The sequence below is a fragment of the Triturus cristatus genome, chromosome 7 (assembly GCF_964204655.1).
Source record: "Triturus cristatus chromosome 7, aTriCri1.1, whole genome shotgun sequence".
NCBI classification, from domain to species: Eukaryota; Metazoa; Chordata; class Amphibia; order Caudata; family Salamandridae; genus Triturus; species Triturus cristatus.
The window spans coordinates 1,213,195,075-1,213,216,840 of record NC_140590.1 but is presented as its reverse complement, the minus strand read 5'-3'; the positions used below and the strand labels follow the sequence as shown (position 1 = coordinate 1,213,216,840).

The 21,766-nt window shown below is 43.7% G+C and overlaps 1 protein-coding gene across 3 annotated transcripts in view; it reads left to right on the top strand.

Moving 5' to 3' along the window:
* The first annotated feature begins 456 nt into the window (after window positions 1-456).
* Window positions 457-21,766, top strand: part of LOC146811632 (up-regulator of cell proliferation-like) — a 221,284-nt gene continuing 199,974 nt past the window's right edge. For all 3 annotated transcript variants that reach the window (XM_085618607.1, XM_085618606.1, XM_085618605.1), the window contains exons 1-2: window positions 457-549; window positions 17,032-17,335. In XM_085618607.1, the coding sequence (XP_085474733.1) occupies window positions 17,041-17,335 (295 nt within the window). In that variant the 5' untranslated portion in view covers window positions 457-549; window positions 17,032-17,040. The remainder of the gene's footprint in view (window positions 550-17,031; window positions 17,336-21,766) is intronic.

The window sequence follows — 21,766 nt, the reverse complement described above, 5'->3', positions numbered from 1 at the left end:
GTATAAAGAGAGGTATTTCACGGAAGTTTTTAGCGCTCTATTTAGAAGTCTACAAATATTTTTGTTGTATTTACTAACATAGCAATTTGTACTCGTTAAATGCTGATCTGTCCACTTGAAAGCAAACCTCGGTTAAAGGTTCCAAACCCACCATACTAGAGGCAGGCTACACGCTGCCCGATGAAATAATGGAATCTTTCAGGGGCGTGAGCTGTGCAGGATGTGTGTGAGAAATGGAATCTGAAAAAATGTGTGCGGTTCCAGGTTAGAGCGTGAAAGTCTAATTCCTACGTGGAGAACGAGTACCCTGGAGAGGAGGGGACGGCATCTAGTCATTTTATTTCTCCATGATGTGATCCGACAGCTACACCTTCGACGGTGACAGCGGGGAGTGTCATTGTAAATAATCACTCACTTCCCTGTTGGTGCACCACGGGTCGACCCGCCCAGACCCATAAATGCCTCATATTTCACAGCTGAGTTTCGTTTCTTCCAATTCCCCTCCCTTGTGAAACTAGCACAGTCGCGGAACAGAAGCTGCATCGGACGGTACGTACGGCGCTTTAGTGTTCCCACTAAAATCCGCTAATATCGTTACCGAGAGCCCAGATACCAATGAACAGCGGAGGAGACAGGATGCAGCGTTTAACGGCCTTTTCTAACTCCAAGCGGGAGGGTTCGAACGTGCAGGTTGGGGTCTGCTAGAACTGTTAGCGCAATGATGCCAGGGGCCCAGCCAGGTGCAAGCAAGGAACATACAGCCTTTTACTGCTGTTGGGGTGGTCAAAGACAGTCAGGGTTGAACGGGCCCCGATACGACTGCGCCTGCTGGACCGAAAGTAGCTACGCACCTTCTAAAAACGTGATCCATTCTAGCAACCCGGACAGCGTGATTCCCATTTGTCCAGCGTTTTCCGTTTTTGCCCGCTGTACATCTGCATATTCTGACAACTTGTAGCCTCTTTGATGAGAATGGGATCAGATGTTTACGAGGGTTACACCACTAAAGTGAAGGGAGGGAAAGGTTTTGAAGGGTGGTGCAGGTTTGCAAAGCGGGTGACCTCATGGAAGTCTTCGGCAGGATGCTGCTTTTTAGGGGGGGGGGGGGTAAATATAATTGAATGGATTGAACCCCTCAAAATATGGTCAGTTGACAGGCATGCATTTGCGTGGAAAAGAAGGAGGCTTGTGTGTCATATTGTATCTGTGCATGATGAGAAACAAGTTTGAACACAATAATAAGGCGCAGGTTTTGCAGATGTTTTTGTGGTAGTGGTAGAAGGGACATGCATATGCCAGCAGCCAGAGCTAAGATTCCTTGTCATCGGCGCGTTTGAGTCCATGAGTGCTGGGGGAGAGGTGCCGGTGCTAATGGGAAGCTGCAAGTAAGGCTTAATATCAGAATTTTGAGGATATGTGATAGGCATGGTTACTGTTAGGGCCCCAATAATTAATAATGCATTAACCGTGTGACCGCAACTAGCATTTCCAGCGAGTATCCATGCACATAAATGTAGTAATTCCAAAGTAATTCCCAGAGAAGAGCGACAAGACAGCAGGCAGACCTGTTTTCTTCAGGTCAGTTTCTGCATCGAATTCCCAGTTCTGTGTGGATTATCTGTCCTGTTTACCACCTGTCCAGAGAGGTTTTTAATGGTATCAGTGGATCCGCCTTGGGGAAGGAGGACGGAGCGGCTGCTAGTGGGTATGAGATGAAGTGGCGTGGCAGGGCGGAGCATTACACCCTCCCCTAATGTGGTAAGGGAAGATCTGGCAGGAACAAAGTTCCGGGGATGGATTGCATTTGCATCGCAAACTTAAAGCAATTTTATCCCCTGCATTTTCCAGATGTTAAATTTGGGTCTAGTATTTTCACACCCAGGAGAATCCAGGTTGTGGGGAAAATGGGCCAGTTATAAGGGTGGAGCAGCACCCAACCCAGGGACAACTTTGGAAGTTAGGTAAAGTCTACCGGGGGTAGGTAAAGGAATCAGACTCTGAGGGGTCACCTAGGGATTATTAAACAATTGCCTCAGCAAGGTCTGGGGTATCCAGGTCATTGACTGCTTAACCCCTTCCCTGCTCATGACGGAACCGTTCCGTCATGAGCCACGGTTGCCGTGTGCTCATGACGGAACGGTTCCGTCATGGCAATCCTGTCGGCGGCCGCTCCGCCTGCGCGGCGCTGTTTCCCCGCCTGTGCGGGGCGACAACGCAAATGGGCGGAGTCATGACGGAACCGTTCCGTCATGAGCACAGCTCAACTGTGGCTCATGACGGAGCGGCTCCGTCATGAGCACAGGCCCGCCGCGCTGCCCCCCCGCACCCCCCCGCGCCGCGGCGGAATTGCCGCCGCGGCGAAGGGGTTAATGACTAGGACCACAGGAAGACAGTGAAGGCATTCATCGTAGCCAAGAACCAAGCTGCTAATGCCGGTGGAAAGGTGTGGCAGTGCTGTGGTGAAGGCTGAATCGTGCTCAAGCCGCAAAGCTGAGAACTTTCTTCATTGGGTGGAATGAAAAGCGAGGTTGGCCAAACAGACTGCAGATGTAACTGTTCAGTTTGCTCAGGACAAGGGCATCAGTGAGGAGTTTGAATAGCCTGGAATAGATTTGGTGGCAAGTTTTTGGATGTTCATTAGTTTGCGTCAGACACACACACCGTGGAAGAAAGGATGGTGGAGATGGTCAGATGATGACCCAGGTGTACCCAGAGATTACAGGCACAACAGGCGGGGAGATGAAGAAATTGAAAGTTTTGGGCAGTTCATTGGAGGGAGTACATGATGTTAGTCTTGAAGTGGTTAAGCTAGTGCCACTGTGACAGTAAGGCAACCAGTAAGGAAAATTTGGGGTTGTTAGTGAGTCGGTATGCAAATCCTGGATCTGTGCTGACTGAGGGCACCTGCAGGCCAAGGACTGTAAACCCTACAGAATTAGGGAACTGCTTGCAATTTTATACCCAGTATAACCAGATTCACACTGTTATTCCCAATTCGATGGGGGTTGACTCCTAATTGGACGGTACTGGAAGGGTTTTATCTCAAGGGCTACATGCAAAATAAGGTAACAGTTCCTGAAGAGATATATAGGCCAGTATGGTCTACTCAGCGTAAGGAAGGGGAAAAGGAGAGAGTGGCAAAGGGTCTCAGACCAGGTTCGAAAGTGATAGTGTGATGGAGACTAGAGACTCCTGGATGGTACTAGAAGTGCCCTCACACACCCTTGCGGGTGCAAAGCATCATCATCGGGCTGTGCTCCTCGTGGGGGTGGCGCTGCAGTCCCTCACGGGCCCTAAAAGGGCTCTCTATCGGAGATCTTTTGGTGGAGTCGCCGTAGTTGTGCGTGTGGGTGTGTGGGGAGGGGGGTGGTGGTGAGGCTAAAAAGACCTAATGGTGCCCTAATATTATATAAACATTCTGGGTGGGGGACAAAAAGCTGTAAATACGTCCCGCTGCTCTCGGCCCGTAAGAGTGAGGGTTTAGAGTGAGAGAGAGGGAGTGTAAGTGATGGTCAACATGTTTCGCGCTGTTGCCGGTCCCTAATGGATCCTAGCGCTTCGTCAGGACCAAGGTGGTGATTAAAAAGAAAAGAAAGGGGTGGGATTCAGAAACAAGGGGGAGAGTATACTGTAATCCCAGAAACACAACAAAGTTGTGAGAGGGACACGGATTATTCGTGTCCTTGACGTCGAACCTGTGTTAGAGAGGGAGAGAATAAAACATTTAAAAATATATTGTGGGGCTTCCTACGAAAAAAGGGGCTCGAAAAAACATGCACCAGAGAGAAGAGTATTCCAGCCATAGTCGTGCTGGGATTACAGTATACTCTCCCCCTTGTTTCTGAATCCCACCCCTTTCTTTTCTTTTTAATCACCACCTTGGTCCTGACGAAGCGCTAGGATCCATTAGGGACCGGCAACAGCGCGAAACATGTTGACCATCACTTACACTCCCTCTCTCTCACTCTAAACCCTCACTCTTACGGGCCGAGAGCAGCGGGACGTATTTACAGCTTTTTGTCCCCCACCCAGAATGTTTATATAACATTATCCCCCGCAATTTTTAGCAGACCTCCTGGGCCCACCAATAAACAGTTAGGGCACCATTAGGTCTTTTTAGCCTCACCACCACCCCCCTCCCCACACACCCACACGCACAACTACGGCGACTCCACCAAAAGATCTCCGATAGAGAGCCCTTTTAGGGCCCGTGAGGGACTGCAGCGCCACCCCCACGAGGAGCACAGCCCGATGATGATGCTTTGCACCCGCAAGGGTGTGTGAGGGCACTTCTAGTACCATCCAGGAGTCTCTAGTCTCCATCACACTATCACTTTCGAACCTGGTCTGAGACCCTTTGCCACTCTCTCCTTTTCCCCTTCCTTACGCTGAGTAGACCATACTGGCCTATATATCTCTTCAGGAACTGTTACCTTATTTTGCATGTGGTTTAACTTTAGGAGCATCGGTACAGGACCTTTTCCCTTTCCTACTCATCCGCTCCTTGTCCCCCCATTCTCCCTGAAGTGTGCATACTTTTTATCTCAAGGGACCTCTAATTACGGTTGAATGTTTTGTACCCTGGCAGTGCCATGCAACTCATAATCAGGACCATTGTGTGTAACCACCTCTTAGCTGGTAAGTCCATTAATTTTTAATTTTATATAGCGTAAATTTTGGACGGGCCGGGGTAGGGTTAGTAGAGACAAGGGATGGAGGGGATTGAAGAAGGCATTCTATCCGACCTCACTACTAATGACTCCTTATCCTGCTTCTATTTTATAATCACCTCCATTTTTCTGCCCCACATCATCACCCAGAAATCCTGCTCAGCTCTCTTACACCAACATTGCATTATTGCCAAATGAATTGGTCCCCTCCTCTGCTTTTTCTTCAGTACTACCCTGATTTTCTACACTCTTTAAACTCACCGGGCCTGATTGTCAATAACATGCTTGGCCATAAATGTATGTTCATGACTGAAAATTGCTCCATTGATGCCTTCAAGGCATCCACAAAACAATATCTGTAAGGCACTAAGGGTTTTACCTTATGTAACTGTACGCCACAACTGCATAAATAACACAGTAATAAACCCAAACAAGGGGATGGGACTAACAAGGCATGGTTTGCCTTCAGTGATTGTGAATGCCCACAAACCCATGAGCTTATGGGCTTTGCAAACTCCTCTCTGATCCTTCACCACCATGTACATGGCTATAAATTTGATCTAGAAAAGAGCTTAACTAAACCCTTGCTGGATGAGAAGAACAGAACACTCCTAAGAGAAGGAGCTTCTTTTTCCCCCTTGGTGAATACTATTTTCCACAGGTAAAAAAAAATGACAATGAATAAAATGTGAATTTTCATTAAGGGACTTTCTGCAATGTAGAGTTGTGTTTCGGGCACAGCTCCACATTGGGGAATTAGCAGCTGGGAAAATGATCATTTGACATTTCCAGTAGTGGATCTCGAACCATTCAACTGGTGCAGCTTTCTAGGCAAACACCTGGGAATGTTTGTGAATTCTCAAAACTCGTTAGTGTAAATCCATGAATGGGTGTAGATTAACACACTTTCTTTGTGAATTGGGCACTGTTCCTCTTTGGAATTTACCCAGGATCGTTCAAATCTGTTGTTTTCTCTTTGCTTAAAAAAAAACGTTGTGTTAAACAGACTCACTCAATAGCTACCCTTTTTCAAGTGACTTAAAGTTCAATTAACAGAATTGACAGCAGGATCCTTGGGGAAGAATTCACCCTGAGCATGAGGCTTAGATCATTCACCTCCACATCCTTCATTGTAGGTGGATTTCAAAGAGTGAATATCAAGGAATTCTAACATGTCTCCTTTCTATGAGGCACATAGTGATTTTCAGTAAACTTGGTAAGAGCAGTAACCCGCTGGCGAAACTCACCCTAGATGTTTTCAGAGAAGAGATTTGGCTTAAACTGCAGACTTTGAAACCTGGGAGCCCAGATTTGAATCATGAACTTGGCTCAACACTGTATGTGATTCTTGGCAAATCTCCTAGGGCCTGATTTAGATCTCGGCGGACGGGTTACCCCGTCACAATGGTGATGGATGTCCCATCCGCTGAAATATAAATCCCCTCGGTTATAATGGGATTTATATTTCGGCAGATGGGATAGCAGTCACCATTGTGACGGAGTAACCCGTCCCCAGAGATCTAAATCAGGCCCAGATTCTCCCTGTGTCTAAAAGTATAGTGAAATTTCCCCCTTGATGTAGACGATCTCGTAGATCGTTTCCTGCCTCATGCAATGTATATCATTTTGTTACCTCTTTGCTAGGTTTGTGCTATATAAATACTAATACTTGTTCATACATGCTAGTTTTAAATGAGATAGACATTTTAGCACACCTAAAAACTGTAACTTTCATATATATATACCCAGCTCATTGCACTGACACCAAGCTGGGGGCCTGCTGATCACTTGTGCTTAACTTGATGTTGGATATATCTCCATCCTATCCCTCACAATTGGTCATATGCCACACTCCCTTATGGTCTTAGGCTCAGACAACCTCCACCTCCGTACTGTAATAACACCCTTTAAGCTCACCCTAGCTTCAGATCTTTTGATCTTCTTGCACCTCTTCTTTTGGACCAATCATACCACACCAGCTCAGAGCTGTCCCTCCCTTTCTGAGCTCAAACTGGAAATCTGATCAAATCTTTTTGTGTAAATAGGAAGATATTGTAAACATGAACATGGCAGTATCTTGCCTTTTACAGCCTATTGCTAATTGGTATGTACCACCGCTGTAACTATGTGCAGCTCTTCTGTGAGAAAGGCTACCTGATTTTTCAATAAATGCAATACAATGCATAAACCTGGTAATAATAGTTTAATTTTATTTAGTTATTTGTAATAAGCTATTTTTATGGGGAAAAAATTAGCGAGTTGATTGGTTAACATGTATTTTGTGAATGTTGATCATAATCATGGATAGATGTTTCTGTTAAGTATCTTGATACGCATGGGAAGACCGGCCTTAAGCCAAGCCAATGATCTAAACTGGCAGTCTTTTTTATTTCTCTTACATTCTCTTATACACTTAATTAGGGTGTTTTATATCGTGCTACAGTCACCTACTATGCAGCAAGCCAAATGCTACGTTTCTCAATATAAGTTAGCAATAATTTGTTCATGTTTTTATATTCGGGAGGGGGCAGGAGTTTGTACTTGAATAAGATTTTGTGTAAAATCCTCTGTATGGATTTTTAACAGGGCAAAGGTCACCATTTCCTTTACTAATCATTTGGCAATAGTTTAGTCAGCTCTATTATATTTTTGAAGTCATTTCATTTTGTGTTACCTGCTTTAAACGTCTATTTTCAAAGATTTTGTTCTTGCTTTTGCTGAATTCCGCAATGTATTCCTTTCTTTGAAATGACAGTATTGACCAAGTCAGTAAAACATTGGCTAGGTGGCAACCCTGGAAGTGTGTATTCTTGACAGTAGTTCAAACTGGCACAGGTTACAGGAAGTCTGCATTTGTGTTTCAGACTGTGAGCCCTGGATAGTGTGGGCCGAGGGCAATGAGGGGTTACTGAGCTCCAACTGTGACTATTGAAGTTGTTAAGCCCTTGTGTCTAGGGAGCATTGTACAGTTGAATCCCAAATTGAATTTCCATGTATTCTGTTTTAGCACTTGACTTTCAGTAGTATTTAAGTAGAACAATTCATAGCTTACTTAAGTACTTTATGAGTGTTAGACACTCAGTACACAGTAACGTACAGCACTAACCTTTACTAATTACATTTCCAGTACCACGCAGCCTTCAAAACCGCCATCACCACACACCCACACCTCATCAGAACCACTAAGAAAACTGTCATATAGGAACGTATCAACGCCAATGCACACAACAGCAAAGGACTCTTCACCGTGATCAAGGAATTCCCCAAACCCAGCACGGATGCCACAGACATCCCCACTCCCAAGACCTCTGCAACAACCTCACCACCTTCTTCCACCACAAGATCATAGATATGTACGACAGCTTCTCAACCCAGGACACACCAACCCCACCTGCAAACACCGCAGCCAAATGTTCCAGCTCTCAGCTGACCCTGCTCAAATGGACCAACCTCACCTCAGACGACACTCTCAGGATAATGAAAACCATCCACTCGGTGACCCTTCGGACCCCTGCCGCCACCACATCTTCAAATGAGGTGGCACCGCCATCGCCTCCGAACTGTGCGATGGGAGGAGTAACACACTGACAAGGTCAGTGAGGTCGTGTTCATGATCATCGCCGACCATTTGACGTTTAGTGGAGCTACAGTGTAAACATACTCTTAAATTATAGCTTTATAGTCCAAACATGTCCTTTCTCAAAAATTCACATGCCAAAAAGCAGCAGGCTTTACAGTCTTGTAAGAATACTCTTCAAAGGGGTAACAGTTCCTTGTTGGTCTTCAAAGCACTAAATGCAACTTTCTGTTTGTAGCGCAGTGATTTGAGTTGTGGGTGCTAGTACAAACATTTTTGTACAAAGATGCAGACTTCATGCCACAAAAGCTCTCGGGCCCAAACCAGTGCCCACAATCTCTCAGGAAAGCCCAACCAAAGCTTGTTAAACTTCAGCTGTTGCCTAAAGGAGTGGTGTGGCAGCGTCCAGCACCTGGTACTTGGTGTCTAGGCACAGGCCACAGGAGTCTAATGGCCCAAGTGGAATCTCGGATTGTTCTAGTGCCCATACACTAGAATTCTCTTTCAAGGGCACTTAATATTTTAAAGCTCCATACGTTAGAAACCTTGGGTCTTGGTTAAAATTTCACAGTGCTAGCATTCTTACTTGTCCAGTGAAAGAGACTCTGGCACCCTCTCCAGCAATGGACCAAGGCTTCAAATGTGTATGTCTCTAGAACTACTTGGCACACTGTGGTGTGGTCAATGGTTAAAGGCACAGGGCGACCTCTCCACTTCTCTACCCAAATTTCCTGGCCAAATGTTTTGTAACAGAGAATTTTGGGCCCACTAATGGGAGATTTCCAGAACCCGTAAAGGAAAAAACACAATTTTGCATGCACAAAAGGAAAATTGGTGGTTGTCACGTGCAAATAACGATGCCTAATGAAGTATTAGTTTTTGTGATGCACAATTCTGGATAAAAAAGTTGGGAAAGAATTATCTGCATAATACTGAACATCTCGGCAAGTAAAAATTAAACAAGGGTGGAATCTAGATGCAGTTTAGGGCAGTTTTTAAACAATTGAAGAGCTGGAGCAGCAGTATGTTCTCACCTCAGACCGTGATTCATGTTTTTTTGTGACTTGAAATTTAAAGGAATGGTTTACTTTTGACTAGAAATGTAGCAACATTTGTTGAAATTTCTAAAGTAAATATAATAAACTAGCAGAGAGCAATGTAACAACGTAACTAAAACGTAAAGGCAGAAAACAACAAAGCAGTCAACAGAATGCAAAAACAGCAACCACAGTACAGCACAACACAATGCAATAATGCAATGTAAAAACACAACAGTACAAAAAACAACACAACTCATCATCCCCTCCACCACAGCAAAATACAAATCAACATCATCACCACAACAAAATAGAACTCAACAAAAATGTACATTCCTGTCACATATTACCACCTCAGAAATCAATCTAATTTCACAATGTAGTGGCAAATGATTGTTTGTGACCATAAAAAAGTTAAAGTAGCACTGGATTGTGCTGCTATTGGTTGAAAATGTATCAATATTTGTTGACGGCTCTAAAGCTAACAACACAATATAACAATTTGACCTAAAGCAACATAACAAGTCAACTAAAATGTAATGGTGCAACAAAACAAAACTCTCAAAATAGAATAAAACAATTGCAGTATAGCACAACAAAACACAGTAATCTAAAGCAGCAAAAAAATCACAGCAGAAAGAAACGAAATACATACCTACCACAACAAAATAGAACACAACAAATATGAACAAACATTCTTGACATACATTACCACATTCATGAATCTTCTTTCACAATATGATGGTAAAATGTGTTTGTACCAAGCAAAGCCTTTTCACCAAAGATAGTTAATAGTGGCAGTCAAATTAATTTTTTGATCTGGTACCAACTCTTAAATTGGCACTACAGTGTTCACTTTATGTGATTTGGTCTGTAATTTGTAGTATAGCCTTTTAAACAGCTGGGAATTGCAGTCGTCTGAACTGATGTCTGTTATTTCGTAGCGTTGTGATTTTGTGAAGTTTGTTAGACCTGAGGACCCTTTTTGTGTAAAGTGTAAGACTGGCTCCCCCTCTGTATAGTTGCTCATGTTTTTTGTTTAGTTTCTGTGTCTGCCCAAAAATACGCTTTAGCTTTCTCGCTTGCCTCATGTTTTCCAAACAATCATAATAAAAATGCATAAATATATAGAGGTATATAGGCTTTGGTCATCCATCTTCATCTGTTGCTAGGTAAAAATGTTATTCACAAGCTGCTTCCACTCACCCTAGCATACAGAATGGGACAAGGGGTAAGTCCACTTCATTTATTGGTTCTCTTTAGAATCAGCACATCTTCACTTTACCCAAAATGTAGTCCACGTCAGAGCTAGAGCTGTAGTTGGTACGTCAATCGAATGCATATCTTTGCTAAAATAAAATTAAAAAAATGCTGCCATTCCAAGACCAAACCCATTGGCTTTGTCAATGATTGTTATATTTTTTTATCACAGAGGTACCTAATAATGCTGAGGCGAAGTGTATTCAGTAGTACAAGAGAGTGGTGTAGGTCATCTTCCCAAAGTATCCATTTTCTTCTTGTCCCTCTTGCCATGATGAATTATAATGTGAGGGCCCTGTGCCTCCCTCCACAAAGTTCCTCACGCTTATAAAATCCCCCTCCTGCCTCTTTACTTCCTGTTCCTTTTTTTGTGCTAATCTTCAGGCAGGTGCGGTGTGCCTGCTCCAGCGCACCTCTAACCACTCTGTTGTCTTGTGGTGCCAGTGGTATGGGACAGTATCACTGGGCCAGCATGCTGCTGAGTGATCCTCTAATGTCTCCAGGCATGGTGTAAGAGACCTATTCCTGGTGCGGCTCGCTTGTCTGCTTTGCCACAGGCTTGAGCGCGCCTGTCTCTCCCTCACTGCTCCACATCTGGAGTTAGGTTTGTGGTTACAAAACCAAGGAATCCACCTCTGGGGGGGAAGACTGGGGTCAGATATCATGGAAGGTGTGTATCCTGCGGTGGTTGGACGCACACTGTGTTTGTTTAAATACCCCTCACACACCAAAATGGCCCTTGGTGTCATGCTTCATCATAGGGGTCTTCCCTCCCCGCTGCGGGATGGGGCATGCTACGACCTGCGACTACGCGGGAGCACTGATAATGTAGTGCTATGTGTAATGCAAGGGGGAGGGTCTGGAGTGCAAGTAGGTGGGTGAATTAAAAAGACCTGGCCTCGTTAGACATAAAAACTTTAATAGGTCGAGGGAGGCTGGCGCTATTAAAAATGTGGTGCGGATATGTCCTGCGTAATGTGCGGATACTCCTAGTGAGTCAACATGTTTCGATGCTGCAAGGCATCTTCGGCAGGACAAGAACAAGATGGAGATCCCTCCTATATTAACTATGTCAGCTCTAATTAGAGACTATAAATGTATGTGTTAATGCAGGCAATAAAGCATTTATATACAATACCGAATGGTATGCCTTAATCAGTGTCTGAAAGAAAGAAAAAATGAAAAAAAGATAACTGAATGTCCCAGGAAGCTTAACTCGTAGTACCTGCAAAAGTAAGCAGTTCGCCACATTGTGACATTTAGTGTTGTTTAACCATAAGCCTTTAGCGCAAAAGAGGTGTAGTGACCTGTTAGGGAAAAAGGAGACAATACAAGACGCACACACAAAAAACGGAAAACACACACTCTATCATAATACTCTCAATTGGTGAGCAAATCTATGAAAAATAAGGAAAAATGGCGTAAGTCTGATACATACTTATATATGAGAAAGCAATGCCTCATGAACCTCAAGAACGGGTGGATAGGACGCGGTTACTCGATACTAACGGGAGAAAGAAAAAGAGTCCTTTACCTTATGGTAGTGCTGGGAGCATAACAAGCGTCTGGTCCTTGAGACGGCTATGCCGTACTTACGTGCCCTTGCTCTAACAGAACCAAAATTCAGCTTTTGTCAGATGTTTTTTTTGACAGACTATATATGGCTGTGGTGCTTTCTAGTACATCAACCACTGCCAGAAGACACATGGGGATAAGGCCTTAAAAGTGGATCCCTCATAGAAATCTCTTTTGATGCACCTACCCTTTATAGGCCAAAAATTATTAGGCCCTGAGTGGAAGTCCAGAATTCTGGCCTGTGGTTTGTCCATTTGGTATAGATACAGGATTTGGAAACAAAAGAGCTTTTGGGTTGGTCAACTCTACAAAGGGACAGAATTAGTCTTTCTGAAAAGGGGTTGTGATCAGAGCACCCCTTCATCTGAACAGAGTCGATAAGACTCAGCTTCTGAGTCAGCCCCCTACAAAGGGATCTCTAATCTCTCTTGAAAATGCAGGCGGGTGAAACCTGCACTGTGAAACATGGAGCGGGTTTGAAACAGCCACTTAGAATTTCACTTGATTAAGCTGCACCCAGGGTGCACTTTCACTGTTTGCGCCTGGCGCACCTGTTTTAAGGTGTGCCCTGGTGCAAACAGGGAAAGTGTGTCTTTATAGTAATACCGGCCCTGATTTTTAAAATACTGACCAGGTGTTGGTATGGGAATGTCCCCTGCATGGTAAACGGGTGTTACACTCCACAATGGCTCATGATTTACTGAGACTGTAATCTCCACATCTTCTACCGCCTGTGATTATTAGTTATTACAACTTCAGTTGACTTGGGATATTCCCATAATATTGACCACACTACTCTGCCTGATTTAAGAGCACTTATGGATGCTTGTTATAAGCCCAGATAAATTGCGAAAAAAAAGTCTGAATAAGAAACAACATCCTTGACGTGCCCCCCTAAAGGGTTTTAAGACAGTTTGATTCAGACACATAGCTGCAGTAGGCTGGGAATATGTTTCAAAAGATCCCATCATTATGGCTTCCAGACCCTATCAAAAGCTTCTCTGCATCACACAAAACTAACAGATTGTTGATTTTGGAGATACTGCTTGATTAAGAGTGAGGTTGTTGAGCTGAAACATTATAGGGGAGACATGGCATCAATCAATTAGCAAAGTTCTTTGAAAATATTTGTCGGTTTTCACTGCGAAGAAATATTGGGTGAAAGAAGTATATATATATATATATATATATATATATATATATATATATATATATATATATATTACCTACTGGCGGTCGCCAGTAGGTAGTTATAGTTAGGACCCTGTTTCCATAGGAAAACCGCAACATTCTATTTGGAATAACTTTGGCGCCGGTCGACGAATCCTCGCGAAATTTTCAAAATAGGTGGGGCGCTACGCTCCGCTCCTACCCTGAAAGTCTCGGGGGGATTCGTCAAGCGGGGGCTGAGAAAAAAGGGGGGTCCCAAAACGCGTTTTTCCCATGCATTTTTCCATAGGACCTTTAGACACAGCTACAGCCCGAACGGCTGAACAGAGTTACTTGAAATTTGGCAGAGAGGTAGTCCTCAGGTCAAGGAAGTGCCTTTTGTAGGTCTGGTGTAAATCTGTTCAGTAGTTCCTGAGAAAATAGCATTTAAATCAATATATATATCTGTGGCAGCTTACGGTGCGCGCATGGAACGAACTGCGTTAAGTGGGCGCGCACGCCACGAATGGCGTAAAGTAACTTAGCTTTTAAAAAACCGTACAAATTCACTGAAAAAACCATAGGTTTCACACACGTTATAGTTCGGAATTAGCATTTAAAAAACCTTGCAAATTCAGTGAAAAAACCATAGGTTTCACACATGTTATAGTTAGCTGGACATTTTACTGATAAAAAACCAATGAAATTCCCCCGTTATAGTTAGTGCAGGCAACTATAACTCACGCGACCGCAATCCTCTGCTGACGACATATGTGTCTTTATGAAAAAAAAATATTTGTAATATATGTATAGCTAAAATTTAATGGAAGAAGACATGGGCAAATAAGTGTCTAAATACAGTATTGGCATCAGCAGAGGATTGCGGTCGCGTGAGTTATAGTTGCCTGCACTAACTATAACGGGGGAATTTCATTGGTTTTTTATCAGTAAAATGTCCAGCTAACTATAACATGTGTGAAACCTATGGTTTTTTCACTGAATATATATATATATATATATATATATATATATATATATATATATATATACTGTGATGCTGCAATGTCTGGGGTGTAGTTTAGAAAAATTGAGTTATAAGGTAACTGAAGCTTTTATAACTTTAGTCATAATACCATCCTTGCCTGACGCTTTTTTATTAGTTAGCTCTTACATGGCCTCAAAAACCTCTACCCTCGTAATCTGTACCACCAATCATACCTTTGGGCAATAGAAGGTATTTGACAATTCTTAGATATCATATTTACATTTGACCTAACATTACTATGCAGTTGTCGGTAATATGCCAGGAATGTCTCTGTTATTTCCCTATTAGTCCTGGACAGGTTAATAGAGCTGGAGATGTAACCAGTGCAGATACATTTCTTTACTATAGTCAATCATGCTAGAATTCTGCTGACATATTGATTCTCATGTGCTTTCGTTTTATATGCTTGGTAATTGTTTCTTGGTTTTTCGTTTTGTGAAAAGTGAAGCTTTAGCAATCTACAAACTTTCTAGAGTAAGTTCTGGCTATATGTCTATTATCTGTAAAGTATGTATGCGCTTTATGTGAGATTCATTTTATTTTGTTTTTCTTGGTTTAACCTCTTCTTTTACTTGTGACTCATGTATATAGTGAAGATCGGGTGTACAGCTGCCATAAAAGCATCTCATATAACAGGTGTTCCGATATTAGTTAGCATATTTTTAAGTTTTTTCTTCCCTTGTGCATATTTCAAGAAGTTGTAATCTTGTAGAAAAGACCTATTAAACATTCATCGACTCAGATCATTGTATTGTATAGATTTTTTAAAGCTATATCTCATGATCTCTTATCTCTAGACCTCTTACATCAATTTCCAATTATGTGTGTTTGATCGAAAAGGCAGATATGTGAAAGTATTCATTATCGAGTCTGATTTTAAACTCTGATTTGTGATGTGGTAATATAGCGTTATAGCCCACCGTAGCGGGCTATACCAGCTATTAAAGGCCCTCTCCAGCGTTTAAGGCCCGAGCCGGAGGCGAGGGCCTTTAACAAGGAGTGGGACTTTAATAGCCGGTATAGCCCAGCTACGAAGGGCTATAAGGCTATTAGAACATTCTGCCACTAGAGGGCAGAATGTTCTAACAAATTAAACAAAGGCCTCTCGGCGGTCGAGGGGTTTTGAATCCCCTCGGGCTCTGAGAGGCCTTTGTGAAAACAACATTGGAATGTTGCTTTGCGGGCCTTTACCGGCCCGTAGAAGCACGGAGCACTCTATTGTCTGCAATGGAGTGCTCCACATTCCAATGTTCTAATATCACTTCACCAAAACAATAAAATGTATGGCAAACCATTTAACACGATTCTGACTTTTTATACATGAGAGTAAGAATATATTCTAACTTATTAATGTTGATATTGTAGAGGCTTATATAGTAATTATTATTTGAATTCACAAAATCATGGCACAATCACAGTTCTGTTTTAAAATTATGATTACATTTATCTCAAGATTAGATAAAATGTAAGGCAAGGATAAACGTGGTAAGGTGGGATTTCTGAATGTCAATCCCTTTTTCCCTCTAGGGCAAAAAAAAGTGGTAAGAACAACCCTTTTCTTCTGACCCTTGCCTTTTGCTGCCTAGCGATCCATTGGAGGTTTAGATGGAAATAGCTATTTTGGTCAAAAGGAGGGGTAAGTAGTTAGTGATCTCAATAGGGAGACGGTCTAAGTGCCTCACTCCTTGATGGTTGATGGGGCATCACAGCCATCCCAAAAAGGGCAGCTATAATCCCCTGTGTACACCACCCACATTTAAACCAGAAATAGTATGGTCTACATATGATTGGTAAGAATCTTCAAATTACAGGGTAAAATGATACCAATTAGTTATGAGGAGCTCCCTTGTAAATCAGGGCTCACCTAACCTTCTGCCTGCGGGCAATCGCAGGCTGGTGATCAAGCTGGCGGAATTTTACAACGGCCAGGAGTCTATGTCTGCCACCTTGTGGTAACTGTAATGGGACAGTAGTTTCCGACCATTTATTGAACCCCCCCTAAACAGGGCCAAATCCTAGCACCGACTTAGTCCAAAATTTCTGAATTTTGTCTTGTGCAAAAAATTTAATTTCAAAGTAAGAGAAACCCCATAACAATTCACAGCACTTACCCTACCCTAAGTCGTTTATCCTATGTTCATACTTTGCTGTTTTGGTAAGTTCCACTGATTAATTTGCTTCCAAGCTGTCATGAATATAGCCTTATAGCCCGCCGTAGCGGGCTATACTGGCTATTAAAGGCCCGCTCCAGCGTTAAAGGCCCGAGCCGAAGCTGAGCGCCTTTAACAAGGGAGTGGGACTTTAATAGCCGGTATAGCCCAGCTACAAAGGGCTATAAGGCTATTAGACCATACTGCCACTAGAGGGCAGAATGTTCTAACAAATAAAACAAAGGAACTTCGAAGCACAAGGGGATATAAATCCCCTCGAGCTCCGAGAGGCCTTTGTGAAACATTGGAATGTTGCTTTGCCGGCCTTTACAGGCCCCTAGAAGCACGGAGCACTCCATTGTTTTCAATGGAGTGCTCCACATTCCAATGTTCTAATAATGCTTATGAACAAATAATGTATAAATCATTCAAAGACGATTGAAGAGTGAGCATTCCAAAGAAGTCCCAAATTTAAAACTTGTTAACCCTCTTCCACTATATTTCCTACCACGCTTTTTCTATGAATCCTTGTAAAGTCTAACTGTTGTTCTCGTTTACTTAATAACAGGGCTGCAGGATGGCCGCTGATGGGAAACCCTCTGAGATTATTAGAAGGTTACGCCGAAAGCTCACAGCAATCTTGCAGAATTACACTGACACTGTGCTCGATGAACTAGACAGCCTGCTCATCATCACACAGGAAGAGTATTTCAAGCTGAGTGAGTTATCCGATCCAGAGAAAAGAGTGCGAGCAGTACTAAATACCATACTGCAGAAAGGTGAAGCAGCATGTCAGACATTTCTGGAGTGTTTAAAAAACTTGCAGAGTTCATTTCCTACCCTGGTTCATCTATTAGAAGATTCTGGAGAGGGTAAGTGTTGTAGAGAGTTTTGCCTGTATGTTGGGGATAGAACATGAAATGAAAACTATTTATAAAGTAGTCTTTGGTCTTTCATTTGGAATATTAAATGAGTTGAAAGTAAAGATTTTATATTCTTATCCCCGCATCTACATAACTTGTTGATGTGTGCATTGTCAAGGTACAAGGCTTTGGAGTTAAGAATAGTATTTACCTATGTATACTTAATTTAAATATATTGTGGTGGTTGATACCCCGTTGTCAGTATTATAGCAGGACAATATTTAAAACTCAGTATTGTGGTGGCATAATCATGGAAGACAGTTCTTATTTGATCTTTTTAATTACTGTGAGTTGAAAGTTTTCAGCTCTTAGGTGAGTGTGGTCTTCCCAATGTATGCCTCTAGGAACGTTAGATCCCCAAAACAATAATTCTATATAATTATTTTAAAACATTTTTAATAAAAAATATATTAATCTCAACTAGCTAATGAAATAGGACAACTTTATTTTACTAGGCTTTGGAAAAATGTAATTATTAAAAATGGTCTGCTTGGCGTAAATTATTTACCTCCATCATTGTGCGTGTGCGTGTGTGTGTGTGTGTGTGTGTGTGTGAGAGAAAGAGAGAGCGATTGTGCTTCTCAAAACCACAGTGCATTCCCTCAAATGGATATTGGAGTTTATGGCCAGGCTCACTCAGGAGTGAGCAGGCAGAATGAGGCCACAGACCACCATGGAGTGCCAACTCCTTCTACTTCTACTGCAACTTCCATAGAAGTGGGATGATGTCTACCAGAGCACGTAACAGAACTCTTTATTGTACTTGGCAAGATGCGTGCTTTGAGAAGTACCAGACACATTTTTTACGTTTAGCCCTTTGGTCGCTGTTGGAAATGGCCCTTTTTGAAGGGTCATCCCTAAACTTGTTGCTTTCCTCCTTTATTTTTTCTGACCTGTTTGTGTTGGTTTTATGACTCAGGGCACTTTACCACTGCTGATCAGTGCTAAAGTGCATATGCTCTCCCTTTGTAAATATGACTATGTGAATTGGTATATCCATGATTGGCTTATTTGGTTTACCTGTTAGTCCCTAGTAGCGTGGCCTGTGTGTGCCCAGGGCTGGTAAACCAAATGATGCTGGTGGGCCTGCAGCGCTGGGTTGCGCCACCCACAGAAGCAGCTTGTAAAGTGTGTCTCAGACCTGCCACTGCAGAGTCTGTGCAGTCCAGAACTGCCATCTTATCTGTGAAGTGCACCCACTTCCCAGCCCCTGAACCTTCCCTTGGCATCATGTAAGTCACCCCTATGGTAGGGTGCATTGCATGTGTAAGGTAGGACATGCCTTGGTGTGTGTAGCATGTCCTGGTAGTGAATTACACCCAATTTCGTTGTTTAATACTGCAAGGCTACCTGTTCCCCATAGGCCAGAATGGGCAGTTTTGATTATTACATTCTATAATCCTAACTGACCCAAGGAACATGGTAGAAAAACAAATTTAGTATGCCTGATCTCAGAATATTAACATATATCTTTTAGTGAAGTTTATTTTTATATTCTGTGTTTGAAAATACCACTTTTAGAAAGTAGGTATTTTCTTGCCTAAGCCTGCCAGTGTGCTCTGCTGTTATGTGTATTGGCTGTCTGGTTTTGGAGGGACAGGGCAGGCTGAGTCAGACCTGGGCTGAATAGAGAGATCTGCATTTGTAGTATGGGGAGGGGTAGCTCCTTGACCTGAATAGGCCTGTGCCTGGCAAGGTGAATGCTGGCTCCACCTCCTACTGTGCGTCTGATGGCAGACCCGCTCTTTCTGAAAGGAAGGATGCAGCCTGGTAAACAAAGTGCTCCAGGACTAAGCAGAACTGGTTCTGGCTGGGTTCAGTGACTTGTAGCTTTTGAAAACAAAGACTTTTGGGGTTTAAATATCTGTGCTGAAACCCCTACAATTTGTATTGCTCCTGGACATCAAGACAAACCTCTGTCCGTGTAACTGAAGGAATCTGCAGGAGGTGACTATCCTTGTGCTTGTGTGCTGTTTCTTGGATTGGCCTGCAGTGGTTACCATTGGACTTGGAAGAAGAGGGAAAACGACTTTGAGAGAACATTTATCAATCTTGCTAAAGCAATCACCCAAGGGCTAGGAGAGCGCTAGCCTCCTGCTGAAGTCTAAGGCACATCAGACTTAACCCCATCCTCCTGATTCCTCCCAGCGAGGATTTCTATCTGCAGGTGAGGCTCCTGTGAGTTCCAGGGCCTCTAGTTCTACTACAGAGAAGAGAGTGCTGAAATCGTCGCTAACGCACGTTTGCAAGCCGCCGCAGCTGAAAGCACACCGGAAAATCATCGCGTTTCTGCCGCTGAGTGCTCGCAACCAAAGATCATCGCATCGCACGTTTGCGGGCTGCCAAGTGCTCGCTAACCCCACAGATCATCGCATTGAGATCATCGCATCACGACATCGCAGCGCGGATGCCGGGCGTCCGCCATTTTCATCGCATCGCATCAGGATCGTCGCTCCCTCGCGGAGCGCCATTTCTTCGCATCGCAACCCGATCGCACACGCAACAGGATCATTGCCTCGTCTCCTCCCATGCGGCAAGGAGTCATCATATCAACGGCCTAGCATGCAGAAATTTGTCGCCTTGTCCCCGCACGCATCAGCAGATCGGCGCATCGTCTCCTCCCTCGCGGCAAAGATTAAGTGCATCGCCGGCCTCGCGTGCAGAAAATCATCGCTACAGCTTCTTTGTGACATTTTGTTGGTTTTGCTACGAAATCCAGGTACTTTGTAAGTAAAAGGGTCGCAGAGACCACTGCTTTGAACTGAACTCCTCTTTGCACACCTTGAGCTATTTTTGCAGCACTCCAAGTGTAATCCTATTTTACAGTAGTGTGCCTTTTTATCGTTATTGGTCTTGTGTTAAGTCTATATATAAAGATACTTATTTTTTATAACTACTTGTGTGGTGTCCCTTTGTAGTGTTCTTCACTGTGTTACTGTGTATGGTCATAAATGCTTTACACACTGCCTCTCAAATATGCCTAGCTGCTCGTGCTATGTTACCACAGGGTTGAGCAGGGGTTATCAAAGGGTGTAGCCCTCCTACTCTGACTTAGGAAGAAGGGTCCCTACTTGGACAGTGGCCAGCCATTGCCAACTAGAGACCCCCATCTCTAACATTGGTGGCAGCAGTGGGATCTGGACTTGCATTTGTGATTGCATACAGTAATTATAGTGTACACTACTAGTGAATGCAGACCCTAAAGCAACCACATACATTCTTGAGTTTTTTAAAAATTCTATTTTTGATTGATATTACCAGTGATTGCTACAATGGGCCTTGTTGAAATGAGACCTACGTTTTATATAGATGATCTGTTGACCTACAGTCTAGAGGAGCTAAGAGGTCTCTCTGAGGAGAGGGGCTTAGCAGTGACAGTGATTAGGAAGGAGACTAAGCTATCCTTGCAGACATCCCTGAGACTTTGGCAACAAGACAGATGGAGATTCTTGGAGTCCCAGTCCGCCTACCAAGAGGGTAGTTGGTCTGAGGGTGGCTCTGGAGAGTCGGGAGAGGACGGAGAAAGTGTTATGGAATATCTCATAGGTAGGGAGTCCCTTGCTGAGTCTAGTGCCTGTGGTAGTGACCGATTCCCTTCATGGTCCCCAGAGGAGTTGGTGGACAGGCGGGAGGGTCCCATAGGTAGGGAGTCTCTTGCTGGGTCTAGCGCCCAGGGTAGTGCCCAATCCCCTTCATGGTCCCCAGAGGAGTTGGACAGACAGAGGGAGAGGGAGCACCAGCTGGAATTGAAGAGGCTCCAAATGGAGATTGCCCAGCTGGAGGCACACCTAGCGCAGATAGCAGTAAAGGAGAAGTTAGCTTGGGAGGGTAGATTGTCCCCTGAGCGCAGTTTTTAATTGTCTGGACTCACCAGTGAGGGTGAGGTCCAGTGGTGGCAGCAGAATTGAGGTATATAGTGATGACAGTGTAGTACACCCACCCAGAGATGTGGCACCTGACTTGACGGAAGAGGTTGATCTACAAGAGGGGATTCAAGGATATGAGGTAGCTCCATTGGTGTGCAGTGTCCCTGAGGTGGATTGGGGAACTAGCGCAGGGGCCCATAGTTCTAATGAGGGGAGGGGTTCCCCCGTGGTTGAAGTCCTGGTGTATGAGTGTGAGGACCGCTCAGAAGAGTGTGGGTTGAGTGATAGAGACAGTCAGTTAATGTCTCGCCCATTTCAGGAGAATGGCGTGGGGTACGTGTGTGAGGCACTGGATTGTGAGGTGAATGTTAGCTCCTGCTTGGAACTGTGTAATCCAATTGTGGGAGAGCATATTGTGAGTTTCTGTTTTCCAGAGCTAAGCCAACACCTGTTAGAGTGCGAGTTCTCTGATCTTGGGAACTTGCACAGGAGGCAGACCTCTGGGTGAGTACCA